Source organism: Agelaius tricolor, unplaced genomic scaffold (genome assembly GCF_023055355.1).
Source record: "Agelaius tricolor isolate 1412-34295 unplaced genomic scaffold, bAgeTri1.0.p SCAF_2, whole genome shotgun sequence".
NCBI classification, from domain to species: domain Eukaryota; kingdom Metazoa; phylum Chordata; class Aves; order Passeriformes; family Icteridae; genus Agelaius; species Agelaius tricolor.
In genome coordinates, this window is record NW_027269262.1 from 25,439,458 (window position 1) to 25,457,547 (window position 18,090).

General features: G+C 36.9%; 1 protein-coding gene across 1 annotated transcript in view; it reads left to right on the forward strand.

Moving 5' to 3' along the window:
• Window positions 1–18,090, forward strand: part of ABCA13 (ATP binding cassette subfamily A member 13) — a 170,456-nt gene that overhangs the window by 68,217 nt on the left and 84,149 nt on the right. The window contains exons 29-35 of the mRNA XM_071454709.1: window positions 893–1,030; window positions 3,757–3,946; window positions 4,805–5,023; window positions 7,163–7,359; window positions 8,095–8,252; window positions 8,643–8,873; window positions 14,767–14,857. Of these exons, the coding sequence (XP_071310810.1) occupies window positions 893–1,030; window positions 3,757–3,946; window positions 4,805–5,023; window positions 7,163–7,359; window positions 8,095–8,252; window positions 8,643–8,873; window positions 14,767–14,857 (1,224 nt within the window). The remainder of the gene's footprint in view (window positions 1–892; window positions 1,031–3,756; window positions 3,947–4,804; window positions 5,024–7,162; window positions 7,360–8,094; window positions 8,253–8,642; window positions 8,874–14,766; window positions 14,858–18,090) is intronic.

The following is an 18,090-nucleotide window of genomic DNA, read 5'->3' on the forward strand; positions in this document are numbered from 1 at the left end:
AATCCATGGTCCAGTGTATAGAGAAAACAAATTGATTTTCAAGTATATTTTCAGAAAGTAGTGGTGTGGTTATTTAAATTTTTTCATTAACTAAGTTTTATAAGTCTTATTGAGTTAGTTGATGTATTTTGAATCATGGCCTCACGCCTCACTGTATGTTTTACCTTTCCTCTGATGATATATCTTTCCTCTGATTTGCATATGTCACTTTTTCTTATGGCTACTTTGTATTTTTTGTTTATTAAATTAAAATTAAATTTTGCCTTGAAAGATAGGGGTGGGTGGAGTATGCAACTGAATTTAAAAATCTTTATCTTGAATTGACACTTGCCCTTCAGTGTCCGTGTAATGACACTCCAAACAGAGAGAGTGTGTATTGTGCGATGGGTAAGTAATGCTTGAAAAGATCAGGCACTGCCAAAGATTAGTTTGTACATAGGACTGTGTTTTTGCCCTTTTTGTTTATGTGCCACAATAAGTGTTTCTTTTGGTGGCTGATTTGTTTGCGTGTTGCAGATATTAATGGAAGAACTGGTGCAATGGACTATTTTTATAATAAAAAAACAGGCTCTTTCTCTTGGCAGGCTATTTGGTGCATTTTCTTCCCTATGGGTTGCAAGATTATGATAGGTCTATGATTCTGTTACACTTTGAAGCTGATTTGGAGATGGGGTAAAACATCACTGAGGCTTGATTAGTTCATGGAAGAACCTGGTTTTATGACCAAATGACTTTTTTACACTTTATTAAAATTTTTAAGTAAAGAAAAGTATTTGGGCTAATTAAATGGTGTAACCAACTCGTTGTAAGCAATAATAGGACATTTTAGTCTACAAACAGATGAAAAATGACTATAAACTTTTCAACAGTTTATATCATAATTCTAATATAGGAAAATTTGGATTGAAGAACCGGTGGTACTTTCCCTTTACTCTTTCCTACTGGAAGAACCTGTGTGGTACAGAGAGAAGCAAGAGACATTATCTGAATTCTAATATGTTTTTCTTCAATGAAAACTTCCAAGAAAAAGGTTTGTAGTAATAGAATTTGAACAATGGCTTTTTTTTCTGAATGATGTATGTACTAGTCAGAGTCAATCTGCTTTTATCATTGCTTGGTCCTGTATTATATGTTTAGAGCTTATCCCTTTCTCTCTTTCATTATATAATATATACTGTGAATATTATATAGTAAGTGTTTCATTTTGCTACCCCCTGTAACGATTGATTTATTCTGTGAAAACTATTGTACAGAAATATTTAAGAAAACTCTTTGAAAGATGTAAAATAAGTATCTCTTGGGTTCATCCTCTCCTAGTGTATTGCCACTTTGCATTGTTTGGATCTTTTGGAAGCCACTGAACCCTTTCATACTCTCAATGAATCCCAAACGTGATGGGCTTTATTAACTTTTTTTAAAATTTGCTTCTTGTTTCAGTGGAAAAATTAACTTTGTTTCTTTCCCTTCTGTTCCTAATTTCCCTCTTCTATAATCACTGTTCTTTCTGTGTCTGCTTCTTAGCCATTTGTCTAGAAAGCTGTTATTGTACCTAATTTTTTTTCAGCCTCAAGATAATTTCACTGCTCTTCTATGTATGTTCACTTACTTACAATTAATTCAGATTTTTTAACCTTTTCCCCCCTCTCCAGTCCCTTTAAGGATGTTCCCACATTTAGTTTAGGTTTTGGAAATGAAGGAGTAAGTCACTCTCACCTGCGTTCCATCTTGGGCCTTAGAACAACATGATGGGTTGTTGTGCTTATTTTGGGAGTTACAATATCTTAGAAATTATTCAGTTGTGTGTAGCATAGGTGAAGAAGCTGAATAACTCAGCGCTTTTACATACAGGTGTCTCCTAGATTGGAGCAGACTTCAAAATGTCTTGAGGTTCATTTTTAACACTTGTGGAAAAATTATTTGTATGAGTTTTGTCTGAATTTCTGCAATTTGGAACAAGTCCATTTCGTTAACACAATTGTGTTTGGTTCTTACATAAAATGAAGCTTTCCCATGTTTCCTGGGTTCACCACATAATGTGCAGAAAACAAAGATGTAAACTTCTCTGCCTGACCAGTTTTAGTGTGGTTTCTGGCTCAAGTTATTTAAGCCATTTCCTCATGCCATGTGGTTGATAACAAACTGTGTGTGAATGGTAACACTGTCTGCAGCAAAGGAGCTTGCTGTCCTTTAAAAGAATTGGGTGCCATTGTACCGACAATAGGATAAATGCAGCCATGAAGGATTTTCTAGGAAGAGCCAAGTGACTTGTTTCCAGGCAATTTCTTCCCTTGTTCCATACAGCCCAGGTAAGGGCTGGTCCCAGGGGCATGGAGAACATTTAGGAAATCAGAGGTGTGTGAGGGAAGATCTGGGAGTGTAGGTCCTACCAGCTGGAACTACAACTGCAACAGGGCTGGCAGTGACCAGGGTGCTGTGTTCCCACTTGGAGCTCCCCTTTGGAGAAGTCCCAGGGTAATCAGTTTAGTGCTTGCAAGTAACTTGGAGCTCTCTCTCTTGAGTCTTTCCTGAGCTACATTGTCTGACGCCCCTCTGCTCTTGAGTGCTTTTTTGTTAATTTAAAGGATGCAAATTTAGGGAACAGCAGAGAGGTTCCTAGAAGAGAGGTGCATGGGTAGGAGATCTTAGTAGTGTCACAACTGCTGGTAGTATCTTGCTAGCAAGTGACCTCAAGTTTAGAATGAATTTTTGCCAGAAGCTTAAAATTGAGTGTGAAAGCAGCAAAACAACTTCTTCATTCACAGCGTAAACAAACCAATCTTTGAAATAATTATGTTTTTTTTAAATTTATAATTTGATTTATATTATTCAAGCTTTTCATGTAGAGGATAATTCTCTGTTCTTGTAATGTTTGCATTTTATTTATGTAAAAGTATTGCAAAGAATATAACTATAAACCATAAATATCTTATGTGTATGTATATGCATAGAATACTTCTCTCTTCTCATAATTCTCAAGCATAAAAGTTTGTTTCTTTGGATTAACATTGCAATCTGGCTTGCCTTTGCTTAAAAATAAACCAACTCACTGCCAGATCTCTAAGTAGTAATGAGTCAATAAAATATTAAACATGAATAATGTAATGGGGCTGCTGGTTGACTGTGCTCTTGTTTGGAAAGTAGTGCATACCTGACATGGACAGGAAGGCAACTTCATTGGTGTCACATGGTGTCTCAATTTGCTTAGGATATTGCCTCACAGCAAGAACATTGTTGGATATCTGCTTGCCTTGAGCACCTTGAATTATGCTTGGACTAGGCTGCTCTGAATAGTTTGAGATCTGCTTTGCTTAGTTGACTGAGGGGAATTGTGAAGAGTAACTGCCTGTGCCTGTGACTATTATGTCAATATTGTGTGCCTGAAACTGGATGACATATATGAAGTAGCTTACACAGTTACAATATTCTAATGCTTATGGACATAAAAAATGATTCAGGTAATGTTATTATAAGTATTTTTTAACTAGAAATAAAATATAGCAACTATTTTATGACTTTATCAAGATATATATAGACATGCACATAACTCAGCGTAACAAATGGGCCAAATTCTTAGGAATATTAATTGGCATGGTATCTTTCATTTCAGTGTAGTTTGTGTCAGTTCAGTCAATTTGAATGTCTGTTCTAGGCCTTGGTAAATGGTAGCAGAAGTTAACTAATTTTGTTATTCCTTTTATGCACAAACACATGTTTAGATTCAGCAACCTGCTTGTTCTGCTGCTCTTCCCCATGCAGACCCAGCACCTCAGGGATGGAAAGTCCCTTGCACTGAAGGAGCCACCACCATTGGTGTTGTGCTGCTGTCCCTCACCAAAGAGCACGTGGATGGTCAAAAGGCTGCTGTTAAAGATCTCAACCTCACTTTCCATAAGGGCCAGATAACAGCGCTCCTGGGACCTAATGGAGCTGGAAAGACAACAGTTATGTAAGCCTGACTTTTAATGCTATTACTCTGATCTCTGCTATGCTTTTTCAGTTTAAAATTTTGTGAACTGTTTGCTATGCCTTTTCTTCCCCCCCCCAAATAAATATTTGATAAACTCCCCAAAGCACATGGAAAGTGAAGGTTGTATATCTATGATGAAAGGAATGTAATGAGTAGAGAACTGAGTCCTCTGTGCCACCAGAACCATAATATCCCAAGAACTGCTTAAGCAGGACTTGGGCATGTCTGGTTGGAGATGTGTCAGGAAACACATCTTGAAGGAGTGTTTTTTGGCAACGTATATTTACTCATCACATGGAGAGTGTGGAATTTTATGGTGTTTTTGTCCCTAGAAGTTGCAGGGGACTTCTTTCTTGGAAGCTGACCAAAAATGACAGTAATAAAATTAAAAATGACCTTAGAAATATCTCAACTAAGAAGCTTATGTTTCTACCTTTCTCTTAGCTATAATCAGCTTTCATCAAGCCAGTGACACAGAATGGGACCTAACTGGGAAATAGTCCTCACAGAATACCCATGTGGAAAAGGAAACAACCACCTGTTATATTTAATTGGGGGAAAAAAAAGATTTTGCTCTGGAAGAAGGGAAATTAGGAACTCTTGAGATCATGTTCAAAAAACAAAACGAAAAACACACCAACAAACAAACCAACCAAAAAAATCCCCAAACCCAAAAAGCCACCAAAATAAAAAAGTAGCTAAATCCAAACCCAAAACATTAATGATGTCTCTATAACTATACTTGATTGAATTGGTGTTACTCTAAGGATGCCTCAGGATATCTAAGTGATGAGCTAATTGCATGTTATCTTGCTGATTTTTTTTTTCTTGTATCAGATCCCTGTTGACTGGTCTGTATCCACCGAGCTCTGGCACCATTATTGTTGATGGGAAGGACATACGGACAGAGCTGGCTGCCATCAGGACAGAGCTGGGTGTTTGTCCCCAGTACGACGTCCTGTTCAACACGCTTACGGTGCGAGAGCATCTCCTGCTTTACGGCTCAGTGAAGGCACCCGGGTGGACAAAAGAACAGTTGGATGAGCAAGTCAGCGGGTGAGTTTTCCTTCCTTTTCTTGAAATCTGTCAAGTGATTGGTAATGACTGTTGCAAGCCACCCAAATAAAAAAGAGAAAATGCAAAACTTACAAGGGAAAAACAATGGAAGCTGCAGGGTTTTGTGAGTTTTTGTCACATTTCATGTTCTGAAATCATGACTTGAAAATAAATTTCCTAGTGCCTAACTATTACTTGAATATATTTGTAGAGGGAACTGTCAATTGTTAAAACTGTCAACTGTTAAAAACCTGGTATACAGAACCATCAAATAATGATGTTTTTCACTGGAGTGGAAGTGCTTAGCCTTGTAAAAGTTGCAGGGGTTCCACCTCATGCTGTCTGCCTTACCTCTATCCTTGATGGAGAAGCAGATAGAAAAAAAAACCTGCAGTGCTTACCCCGAGTTTTTAAATAAATCAACAAAATTACTTTATATATTCATTATCCTGTATTCCTTCACCTGCAGCAGAAGAAAGGCTAGAAAACCAGAAAATCCAGGTAAAGGCAGTGATTGCTACAAATATTTTTAAATAAGCCACCTCATTTTCCTTTGCCAAATCCAGCCTTGAAATGTTTTTAATAAATGATGAGGTTTAAAAATGAAAAATACAATAGCAAAAATAAGTCAGAGCTCTGACATGAACTCAGAGGATTTACCACTTGTCAGGTGAAAAACATTTGCTAGTGTTTTTGTGCTGATATTTCTTCAATATAGGACTAGATATTAATTTTTCCTAGTGTATATTAAAGTAACTAGTAAACTGTACAAGCTGAAATCTGGTTCATTAGTAGCAAACTGCATTTATTCTACTTCAGAAATAAAAGGTATGCTTTTCAAACAGTGTGGAAGTGTAAAAAGTCTGTATTTACCTTCTGACTCATGCTAGACTCTGAGAAGGGCTGGGCATTTCCATGCTTCAATGGAAAAAAATGTCAAGTGTATGAGACTCTTCCTTAGGTGTACAATCAGGCATATGCAGAGGCATTTGTGGCAAAGTGGCTTTCCTTTTTGGTAGCAATCACAAAAGGCTGTTACTTTTAAATTTGGATCTGAACAAACTCAGGTGTGGACACCCTATTCTCTCCAGAAACAACAGAAGGAATTCTCTAGAATTACAGAGACAAAACAAACTTAGTAAATGGTTTAAAATTGATGCAAAATAATGTTCTGTATCTTAATGTACTTAAACTGCAGAATTGTAATTCTAGCAGCAGCCCGTCATACTAATGGCACATGAGAACACTCAGAACTCTGCAGACCTTGCTACTAAGAAGAATTATTTTTAAAAGACTTCAGAGAAATTGGAAAAGCAACAAAAGAATGAAGCAAAAGAACTTCATTTTATTAGCTAAAAGAGCAGGCTTCTAAAGAGATTAAGAATAATTTTTCTCACTATATATCTATAGAACAGCTATTGAAATGTGTTTTCTTAAAAATGAGAAATTCTCTCAGGGTAAATGGCATTGCTTACAGACTGCATATTCACTGTAATGATTCAGGAGTTTAGCTTAGGACTGTTGAGCCTTCTATGTCTTGCTTGCCAAGCTGATAGCAGCTGAAAGCTCTTAGGTCAGTGACTGTACTCTCAGTGTGATGAAAAATAAGTTAAAGGTCTTATAGTGTTGCCTTTATTAATCATGTTTCCATACCGTGCTCAGACGCACGACCAGCATCTTGCAAGGGCAAGGGCTGAATTGGAAACATCTGTAAGATATCTCCCAGTCCTTAACATAGGAATTAGATTAAATTTGATTAGATAATATCATTCTACTCAGGGATCTCTAATCAGTTTATTTCCCAAAACTAGCAGTCTTTATCATTATTTAGAGGGGCTATAATCTGTAGTTTGCTGAAGCTGCTGAACAAATTAGTATTAATTTTATTATCTTTAATTTAAAATTTTCCTTTACAATATTATTTAAAATCTGTGCATCTGAGGATGATAAGCATTTATGCTTTGTAGGTAGAGATTTTTTTTTCCTATTTGTTTTTGATACCAAAGTATATCATCAGACAGAGGTAGTGATTTTATTGCTTTCTGTTTACAATGAATTTTCAGTACTTGTTCTCTGAGTGGACAGAATGTGACTGGAAAGCATTTTCAAATTGGTCCTGTTTCTGTGTTCCTATTTCAGAGCTCTGGAAGATGTGGATTTATCCCAGCATCAGTACAAACCTGTTGGAGCCCTTTCTGGGGGAATGAAAAGGAGGTTGTCAATTGCCATCTCCTTTATTGGAAACTCCAAGACAGTTGTTCTGGATGAGCCCACCAGTGGCGTAGATCCATGTTCTCGCCGTAGTATCTGGGATGTTCTTCTGAAGTACAAAACCGGTACAAAGTTTATGGCCATCGTTTGCTTCTTATTTTCTTTTCTGTATTTTTTTTTCAATAAATTTAAACTGGATAGTCAAAGTGTAGTCAAAATATTATCAAAAGCTAAATACATTCATTTCTGAGGAAACATTAAGTTGATTTTGGTAACTTTAAGGCAAGTCAAATGGTATTACAAGAATTATCCACTATTGCACAGAAAGACACCCAGTCTTTAAGGCTGAACTTAGTCCTAAGTCCTGTCCTGATGTTTCTCCCCTTTCTTCAGCTTTCCAAAATTGCTTTCTGGTTTCCATTTCCTGTTTCGCATATACCTGTATATAGATGCTTATATACTTCTAATAAAAATGTATTCGTTGTCAGTCTGCTACACTAATTCTAAAATTGATTGTCGGAAGCAAACTCTTCAGCTAGTGAGCAATCAATTAGCTGTAGTAACTCACATAAGTGATCCATTGAAAGAGACACTGCTGTTACGTCATTTTAAGGAATTTCTTAAGCTTTTAGAACAGCTGGAGGTTCTAAAGCCTTAATACTCTTCGCTAAGGATAAAATAGGGCAAAGTTAGTTTAGAACTGAATGTAACTCAATTTGTAATTCTGACAGCATATTTTGTTTGTGTAGTAAAGATTTTAAAGAGTCCTGAAAATATGTTGCCCTAAGGCTAAAGGACCCTTGTGAGGGGTTTCTCTGGAAACCAGGTTTTGTAGACATGTACCAATCTTTGTCATGCAGGTTGCACTCTGATCTTTACCACTCACCATCTCGATGAGGCCGAGGTGCTCAGTGATCGCATTGCCATCCTGCAGCGAGGCCAGCTGAGGTGCTGTGGCTCTCCCTCTTATCTGAGGGAGACATATGGCCAGGGACACAGTCTAACACTCATAAAAAAGGTAAGTTAAAAATGTACTGTACTGAACTCAAGAGTACTTATCAAGTACAGTTTAAGGAAGATGTATGTCCCTGCCAGGAAGTAATATGTTTAGTAATAGGATTATTAGAGAACCAGCAAAACATGTTTTTATTGGATTCCTTAGTTGTTTTGGGTGGATGGTATTATTATTGCTATTTAAATGGATACAACAGCATCTTTGAAAATGCTCAGTTTCAGCTAAATACTGATACCTTGTCTCACTGCCCTTTATTCCTGAGAGGTAGTCTCTGTATCTCAGCTGTGATGCAGTTTCATTAGTGGACTTTTTCCTGTATGAATTCTAATATTGAGACCAATACTTCTGGTAATATTTAATTTTTTCTGCATTATTATCTTTCTTTCTTTACAGCCCTCTGTGTTTGAAATCCAGGACCCTAAGCACATTGTTCAGGTCACTTCTCTGGTACAGACCCACATTCCAGAGGCCTTCTTGAAAGATAACAGTGGGACTGAGCTGACCTATGTGATCCCAGAAAGGGCAGATAAGACATCTTTTAAAGGTCTTTTCCAAGCTTTAGATCAAAGCCTTCAGCATCTACATGTGACTGGCTATGGCATTTCTGACACAACTTTGGAAGAGGTACTTGTAGTTTTTCTTGTAATGACATTTTCTTGGTTAGAGAATCTTGATTGTATCTTTTATGTTGCACAATTTCTTGTGAGAAGCACATTTTCGAAAAAAAGGCAAAAAAACAAGCACAAGCAAACAAACAAACAAAATCTCCCAAATCAGGTAAAATCTATACTGTATAGTTTTGCTTTGCTGTTAATTTCAGCACCCACTCTACTATGGCATATTTTTTTCTTTTAAGAATCTAATGTGAAGACTGATGAACTGTGTAACCCTTAAATGTTTTTTTCTGCATTAACTTAAGGGAAATGTAATGTGTCATTGACATTGAGAAGCAGTGTTGTCCTAAGCCCATAGCATTGGAACAAACTTTGGGCTTTCAAGTCTGGTGATTCAGCTCAGGTGACTCTTTGGACTGAAAAAAAAATGCTAAGAATACATTTCAACTTACTAGTTCTGAAGCTTAGATCTTAGCCAAACTGTATGATGAAGTACCTAAAGAATATTTTTTGTGTATACTGGGAGACAAAGTCTTTGATGAAAGTATACATCAGCATATATACAAACATATATGTACATGTATATGGGTGTATATACTAAATGGATCAGAGGAAGAGAGTCTGTTATGCATCTTCATAATTCTGAATTTAGCTCTGTGTAAATAGCCATGTCAGCAAGTGGTTATTTCTTTTTGACTTTTTTTACCCTATTTATAATTTCGAAATTACAAGAGTCCCGAAACCACCGCTATCCAAGTACTGTACTATAGATCCTTTAGAAATAATTTTTTTTCACTTCAAGTGATGATAGGAGGCTAATGTCTCCTAGCATACATAATTTACAACTTTAATAAACATTTTATTTAATCTTATGAAGTAAATTAGATTCCTGTGATACAATTCTATGAGGCAAGTAAAAAAATATTGAAAAGTTTTTATTTTCATATAGAAGATGGATGATTAAGATGGTATAAGTAATAATATTGTTCACTGCCAACATTAGAGATTTGGAGGTAATGTATATATTAAGAATACTTTTGGCTTACATCCCCATGAGATAACACAAGACTTTCCAGAACTGACATGTATAAAGTAAATGCGAAGTTGTCCTGATATGAGGATGATTCTTCAGTGAGCTGTATCTATGACTCAGTTGAGAGCTTGCTTTTGGCTGTTTTGTGAAGGGGAAGTTTAAAACATCTTTAAATGTGTATTAGATATTAATGTATCATTCTTCAGCTTGAAGATTTAATGCATTAATTTGGGTTGATTTCTGTCATCTCTGCATCTCATCATTAGTTGTCATTACAACCTCAATTCTCTATTATTTTATCAAAAGCCACTTTGCATTGGGAACTAAAAGGATAGCACATAATAGCACTATTTAATCTATTCAAACAATCCAATCTGGAAATGAAGAACCTTTGTCTTAAAGGAAGAAATGTATTATAATTTTTTTGTCCTTTCTTTTTGTTCTCTTATACACTCACCATTATTGTTTTTAATTCTGAAGGACACTCACACTCTCTAAAAATCGTATTCACTGAGGGAAAATAGACTTCCATTCATATTTCAAAGGAATCTTAAAGTGCTAACAAATCAGTTTCTGACACCTTTAAATATCACTAATATTAAATTTGCTCAAATTTAGGCTTTAGATATCTTTTCCAACCATTTGTATTTGTATATTTTATAATATTTGTACTCCAAAGTGTTGGTAGAACCAAAAGGAGGGTAGAAGGGTAGTTAATTAAATTAAGCATATACTAAGAGCTCTCTGGAGGATGCTTTTTCACTTTCTGGCAACTCTGGAGATTTCAAATGTTATTGCTTTCTTGCTTTTCCTTGAGGGGAGAACAAAACAATTGTAACTTCTTTTCAAAATAAGATGTGTCAAAATTTTTTAATTGAGTACTGATTTGAAATTATTTTCTTTTGAAATTATCTGAGAGTTTGCATCAAAACTTTCCAGGGAAAGGCATATACCTAGTTGAAATGATGTGCACCTTCTAGTGAGATGCAGGGTGCTCCAACACGTTCTGGTGATGGCACAACCACATTAATCTGTTTCACTGTAATATTGTCATTTGGCCAGACTTGTTTTCTCAAGGACAGAAAGCACTTTTTGTCCTTGACAAGTCCTTAGTCAGATATAGACTTGCTAGTCAAAACAGAAATTAAATAGAATTTCAGAGAATTACAGTGTGACAGTGTTCGCAGGGGTATGAGGATGAGGGAAGAGATGAGGATCTGACTCCATGTTTCAGAAGGCTTGATTTATTATTTTATGATATATATTATTTTGAAACTATACTAAAAGAATAGAAGCAAGGATTTCATCAGAAGGCTAGCTAAGAATAGAAAAAGAAGGAATGAATAACAAAGGCTTGTGTCTCGGACAGGGAGTCTGAGCCAGCTGACTGTGTTTGGCCGTTAATTAGAAACAACTCTATGAGACCAATCACAGATCCACCTGTTGCATTCCACAGTAGCAGATAACCATTGTTTACATTTTGTTCCTGAGGTTTCTCAGGAGAAAAAATCCTAAGGAAGGGATTTTTCAGAAGATATCATGGCTACATTACAGAATTTTACAGAACATTCTGGGTTAGAAGGGACCCGAAAATGTCATCAAGTCCAGGTCTTAAGTGAATGGCCCACATGGGGATTGACCCCACAACCTTGCTGTCATTAACACCATGCTCTGACTAACTGAGCAAGCAGGAATTGCTAGGGCATGTGGGGAAAAGATGCTCTGCTGAGGTCTAGAATATGCCTTCATTTAGATGTAGCAAGAACACACTGTCTCTTTGTCATGGTGCCTAATCCTGACTTTTCCATGCCTGTGTGTTTCAGTAGGTACTCACTCTGTTTATAACATTGTTAGGCTAACACCACTTCTGTTCACAATATCTGGTTCAACATCAGGTAAATTATCATATCTTCTGTACAATGTAGTTCCTAATGATTCCCATTCTTAAGAGGATGTTTGAAAACTGGATACCATGGGAGGAATGGGCAATGTAGGTGGCCCTCTGCCTTTATAGCTCTATCAGAGTATCTGTCAATGAAGCTACAACAGACATGTAGAGAATATATTAGAAAAGCATTTGGTGGGTTTGTTTAATTTTTTTTAAGGTCTAACTACATCCTCTCTACAGTGACTTAATGAGATTAAATAAGAAAATGTGTCTGCAGCTATTTTAGCACTGAAGTAAAAATATGCAGGCAACATTCTGTAGTGTAGGCACTGTCCTAGCCACAGATATATAGTTTGTGGTTTCACCAAGTGGTTGACACACCTGAAGGACAGGATGCCATCTGGAGGGAGCTAGACAGGATCAAGAATTGGGCCCATGGGAATCTCTTGAGGTTTAACAAGACCAAGTTCAAGGTGCTGCCCCTGGGTTGGGGCAACCCCCTGTACCAACACAGGCTGGGGATGAACACGTCAGAGCAGCCCTGCCCAGAAGGATTTTGGAGTGCCCGTGGATGAGAGATTGAACATGGCCCAGCAATGTGCACTCGGAGTCCAGAAAGCCAAAGGTGTCCTGAGCTGCATCCAAAGCAGCATGACCAGCAGGGTGAGGGAGGGGATTCTGCCCCTCTGCTTTGCCCTGGTGAGACCCCACCTGCAGTGCTGCTTCCAGCTCTGGGGTACCCAGCACATGAGGGACAAGTTGGAACGAGTCCAGAGGAGGCCACCAAGGTGAATAGATGGATGGAGAACCTCTCCCATGAGGAAAGGCTGAGAGAGTTAGGATTGTTCAGCTGGGAGAGGAGAGGGCTTTGAGGTAACTTAATTGTGACCTTCTGTACCTGAAGGGAGGCTATGAGACAGAGAGGGACTTTTCACAAAAGCATGCAGTGACCGGACACGGGGCAGTAGGTTTAAATTAGACATTAGGAAGAAATTCTATTTTGTGAAGGTGGTGAGGCAGTGTATTGGGCTGTCCAGAGAAGCTCTGGATGTCCCATCCTTGGAACTGTTCAAGACTAGACTGTATGCAGTTCTGAGGAATCTGGTCCACTGGAATATGTTCTTGTCCATGGCAGAGGAGTTGAAAATAGACAATTTTGAAGATCCCTTCAAACACAGGGCATTCAGTGATTCTATGATTCAGTTGTTGCAGTTTAGTTTGGTTTGTTTGACAGAATTGGTGTTCATAGCTGTCATCAAGCAGGTCCAAGAAAACAAATTAGAATGTGGCTTTAGACTGTCAGGATCTGCCTCCAGGGTCTAATACAGAAATATCAGGCCAGAAATTTCTGGACTTGCAGTTTTTAATGGCCAAAGTTGCTCCCTGAAAGCTGGCAGGTAACAAATGCAATCAATAACCACTGTTAAATGGCAATTATATTGACTAAGCAAAATATGGTTTTTGTAACAGTCAGACGTTAGAAAGTCAAGAAATATCTTTCAAGAGCTATAAAGTACTTCACATTGACTGGTTTTTATTGTCTATTGTATGAGCTCCTTGGAAACAAGGAATTCTTTGTTATAGCTGAGATCAGATTCTTTTGTGGGAAGAAATAAATGGTTTCTTAATGATTTCTGAAAGTTGCACTCTGGGTATAATCTGTCTTGCAGCTCCACCCAAACAGAGGGGTAAGAGCAAAAGAAAACTTTGATCAAGACAAAGAAAAAATTTGGTTGTTCTTTTTCTGTTTAATTTGAGATGCTCATGGCACCTGTATTTTCTGTAAATTTTTATTTTTTTTCTTTTTACTTGAGGTTCTTAGATCACTATTTAAATTGCAGTTCAGGTTAGGATAAGAAAATGTTACTTGTGTTTTTAGTTTGAGCTTACAAGAAGTGGAGAGTGTGTGAATAAGGCTCATTATGAAAGCTTCTGCAAGGCTGAGGTACGGATAAATGAAATGCATGTCTATGAAATTCAACAGGCTTTATGTGGACAGAACTGTGAAACAGGTTTAAGGAAGAAATAGGTTGGACACATATCTGTTAGGGAAAGTGTATATAGCATTTAAATAGACCTCATGATTATGAAGTTGGTGAATTCTGCTGGGTTTTTATAATTTTAACTATAAGTTCCTTCTGACATGCATTCTGCTACTTTAGAAAAATCAATCCTTTCAAGCTAGTGCATAGTTTTAGATTGTTGCTTTTATAGAAAAGTAATTTCAGTTTTTCTCATGGCGATTTTAGGTAACAGGATCCTATAATCTCTATCCAATTTGGGGTTTGCAAGCTAATGTTTTCCTACTAAACTCACATTGTTGCCCAGTCTCTTCTGCAATATTAGTTTTACAAGACTTTGTTCACATTGGCTGTCTCTGATGATTGCCTTGTCCTTTATATGTCTTTCAGTAATGTTATTGTCCATGTGCTTGCACATATCTGGCACGTTTTCTGAGTGTCCCTAGACATTGTGAATTCCCTGGAATCTGTAGGTTCTCAGCTCTGTAGGATTTTGTACATTAGATTTAGATGCTCTAGTACAACTAGAACTCTTTGGTAACAGTTCTAGTTGTGCCCATAGATTTCTAGCTGGAAAATCAGAAGAGAGTTAAGCTGTTTCCTTGATAGAAACTGCAGTAACTGAGCTCCAAAATGTACCAAGGCTTAGGGGCATAAAAAGTCAATCAAGGGCAGACAGTCTATTGAAAAATCTTTGCAGATAAAAGTGTTCATAGGTCAGCAATGTTTTGCATGGATTTTTGCATCTATTGACATTTATTTCATTTTCCTTATCCCCAAGATTTTAACTGGAGAGCTTGACTAATTTTATAGTAATATTCTAGTAAGGTGTTTACAGCAGTCAGTAGTAATTTCTGACATTCTGGATGGTTTAGGATATATATATATGTAAAATAGTTTTAGAAAATCAATCGATTCTAAAGTACTTTTTCTAAAGTACTTTTTTCTACTTTCATGAAAGGTTTTTCTGAAGCTGCTGCAGGACTCAGAGAAGATGCCCTATGTTCCACAGGCAGCACACCTAGACCATACAAATGGTGCTGAACCAGTCCGTAAGTACACAATGATGTGCCTTCTGAAGCAACTAGATTTATAAAGATCAAAAACACAAATGTAAACACGCACAAAGTTCCCAAAAGCGAGGAATGCACAAGCAAATGGAGAATACTTCTTGCTACCATCTGGTAATTTCTTTTTTGTGTGTCTGCCTCGGGAAGTAGTTTTTCTATGTCTGCTGTGATTTACCTCTATCCCTTCACAGTCATCTTCCCACCCTTTTGTGGACACATGCATTCTCTCACTGCAGCAGCATTGACTAACTGCTTTGTACCAGTCCCTGGAAACTAATTATCCCCTTTGTCTCATACTGAAAATGGATAAATATTATGGACATATACCACAGATATAAAATCTCTACACTCTAAGAAAAGTACATTCATGTTCATCCACATACAATTCAAAGGAAGACATAAAAAGCTGGTTCCCCTTGGAGTAGATAATTCATCTTCTTAAGTGCCATGTTATTTTAGGTTCCTTTACATCTCCTTTTAAGGAAAAACCCCTCATACTTTCTCTTTTTTTGCCCTGCAAGCCTGGGAGGAGGTCCTTCCAAGTGCTTCTGAAAACGCAGGAAGATTTTTCTCTTTTAACAATTCTATTCATAAGAAGAATGACTTATCATCACTAATGATCATAAGGTGATGCCATTACAAAATCCAAGACTCAAGTTCTCTAATGTCAGTGCCCATCATGTTGATAAATGTTTTCACATTGGTTCTGGGATTTTCATGCTTCTATACTTACCCTGTTTCTATTTGAAGATTGACATTTAGATTATAGTTTTCTTTGGTTAGATGTCAAGAACTTTTTTCTATGTTTTTCATTATGTTTTTATAAAGTACAGACACAGGGAAGTCCTGATCTGTGGACCCTTAATGTTACTGTAAAAGAAATAACAATTTTCAGCCAAGCTTTCTTTATTTGTTAAGATAAATTCAATTGAATCTGTCAGTAATAAGTAATCATTGCCAAAAATGGTGGTCTAAGGTGAGACCTTGTCTCACAAAGTGCAAGCTTGAATAGTTGACTTTTTCCACAGGGTGTGTTTGCTGGGCTATTCCATCTTGAATCAGTGAAGATGTAAGTGTATAAAACTCAAACAACCACACTAAGCAAATAAAATTGCCACTTTTTCAATGGTGAGAATGAGACTTCTTTTCAAAACACAGTTTTGAATATCTCTTATTTTATAAGGGTCAATTTATTTATTCAAGATTCAGCTAGGACATCTGAACTAGTTTCAAATCATAACAATCTATCTTTTCCACATTGCATTTGCATTAAAGAGTAAGATTTACAGTTCCTAAAGTAATGAAGACAGTATATTCTACTGAAGAACTTGATATACTTTGCTATCTTCATCTCAAAATGTATAAAGAAGTATTTGTTTAAGTTATTACGTTAATAAAGAATTGAGTAATCAGAGACTCTGTATTTTTTCACCCTGATAAATTATAGCAAGAATATGTGATGATAATGCCATTTCTTTGGGGATGAGAGTACTGGAAAATTGTCATTCATTGCAGATGACTGTCATTCATCATTAAGGACAGTTGTGAAATGTAGGCATAAGGGATCTGGGAAATGGTCATGAAAGGTATCCATCATTGTCAAAGTTAACCAGAATACTCCATGGGCAATAGCTTGACTTGTATAACTTTGTCTTTGAAAGCAGGTTCAAAGGCAGTCAAACTTTCCTTTGTCAGAGTAGTCAAATGAATTTTCAAAACCCCTTAGAGCAAGCAGCTGGGATTATTGAGGAGATCACAGGACGCTGCTATTTGATTTGTGAAAGAATTTAGGCTAGAGAGATGCTTTCACAAAGCACAGATCTGAGCTCAAGCAGGGGTGTTGGCTATCCTTTAATGCTGCTGAGCTCTTGAGGTGTCAGGATTGTGCAGAAATCAAAATGTTGTCTAATGTCTCCTGGACAAGGAGGCTTAGCAGAGAGGTGTGTATGTCTCTTCTTAAATGAAACTGCAGAAAATCAGTATTTGATTTAGGCTGACCACCAATGCCAAAAACACACAAGAGACATTATTTCAGCAAAATATGACAGTATCTCACTGAAGTTAGAGCTGAGATAATTTCTAGTTATATTTTACAGTGTCTTAGTGTACTGTGTCTTATTGGAATTGAGTTACGTTTCTTCATAGCAGCCTCTATGATGCTGTGTTTTGGATTTGTGACTGAAACAGTGTTGATAACATGCTAGTGTTTTGGCTATCACTGAAAAGTAATAGTGGTGCCAAGGCTCTCTTTTCCCATGTCCCTGGTATGAGTAAGCTGAGGATGGGAAAAAGGGTGTGAGAGGACACAAGCTGGACAGAGGAGCTAAATTTGCCAGACAGTTATTTAATGCTACAGAGCGCCATTCTTGACAACAAAAGCTTTTTTGAGGAGTTAGCTGTTGCTACCAGTGGCTGAGCATGCCTACTTGTGGGAGGTGGTGATTGCCTTTGCATTATCTGGGTTGGATTTTTTTTTTGTTTTAGTTTGTTTCTTTTGGGTTTATTTTTCTTTCTTTTTCCTTTACTGCTGAAACTGCCTGTGTCCTGACCAACAATTTTTCTTGCTTTCTCTTTTCCTATTCTCTTCCCCATCCTCCTGGAGGAGGGGGAGTATGGGTGAGCAACTGTTTGGTGCTTTGCTGCTGCTTAAGGTCAGCAATGAAAATAATGTAAAACAAACTCAGAATTATTTACGCATTTTTAAATGAAAATGTTATAGTTAATTAACAGTCCATTAATTAAATTAATTGTAACAGTTTTAACACTGGTAATTTTAAAGATGCAAAGCACGCTGTAATATATAGTAGTTTGTTTCAATTGTGAATGGTTTTCTCAAATTTTTTAGTTTTATTCCAATGAAAAAACCTTGGGCTAAAACTAACTTTTTTGTGAAAAGAGTTAGAATTTTTTTAAGTCAGGGATTACTGTGTGCAGACATAGTACATGGATATATTATAGTACAGTCATGCATTATTAATTTATACACAGTTGGAACATACAGTAATTATTGTGTTGTAGATGTATACAGAGCATGCAGAAAAATGGTTAGACTGAGCTTGCAATGACGGTTTGACAAGAGCATTGAAGCCAAATAGCCTAGAGAAATGGAGAAACCAGCTCTATGGAGGCCAATAAAATTACATGATCCACAGCAGGCAGTATATATACAGAAATAATCAGGAGAGCTAAGAGCAAGCCCAAAAGGTGACTAGCTA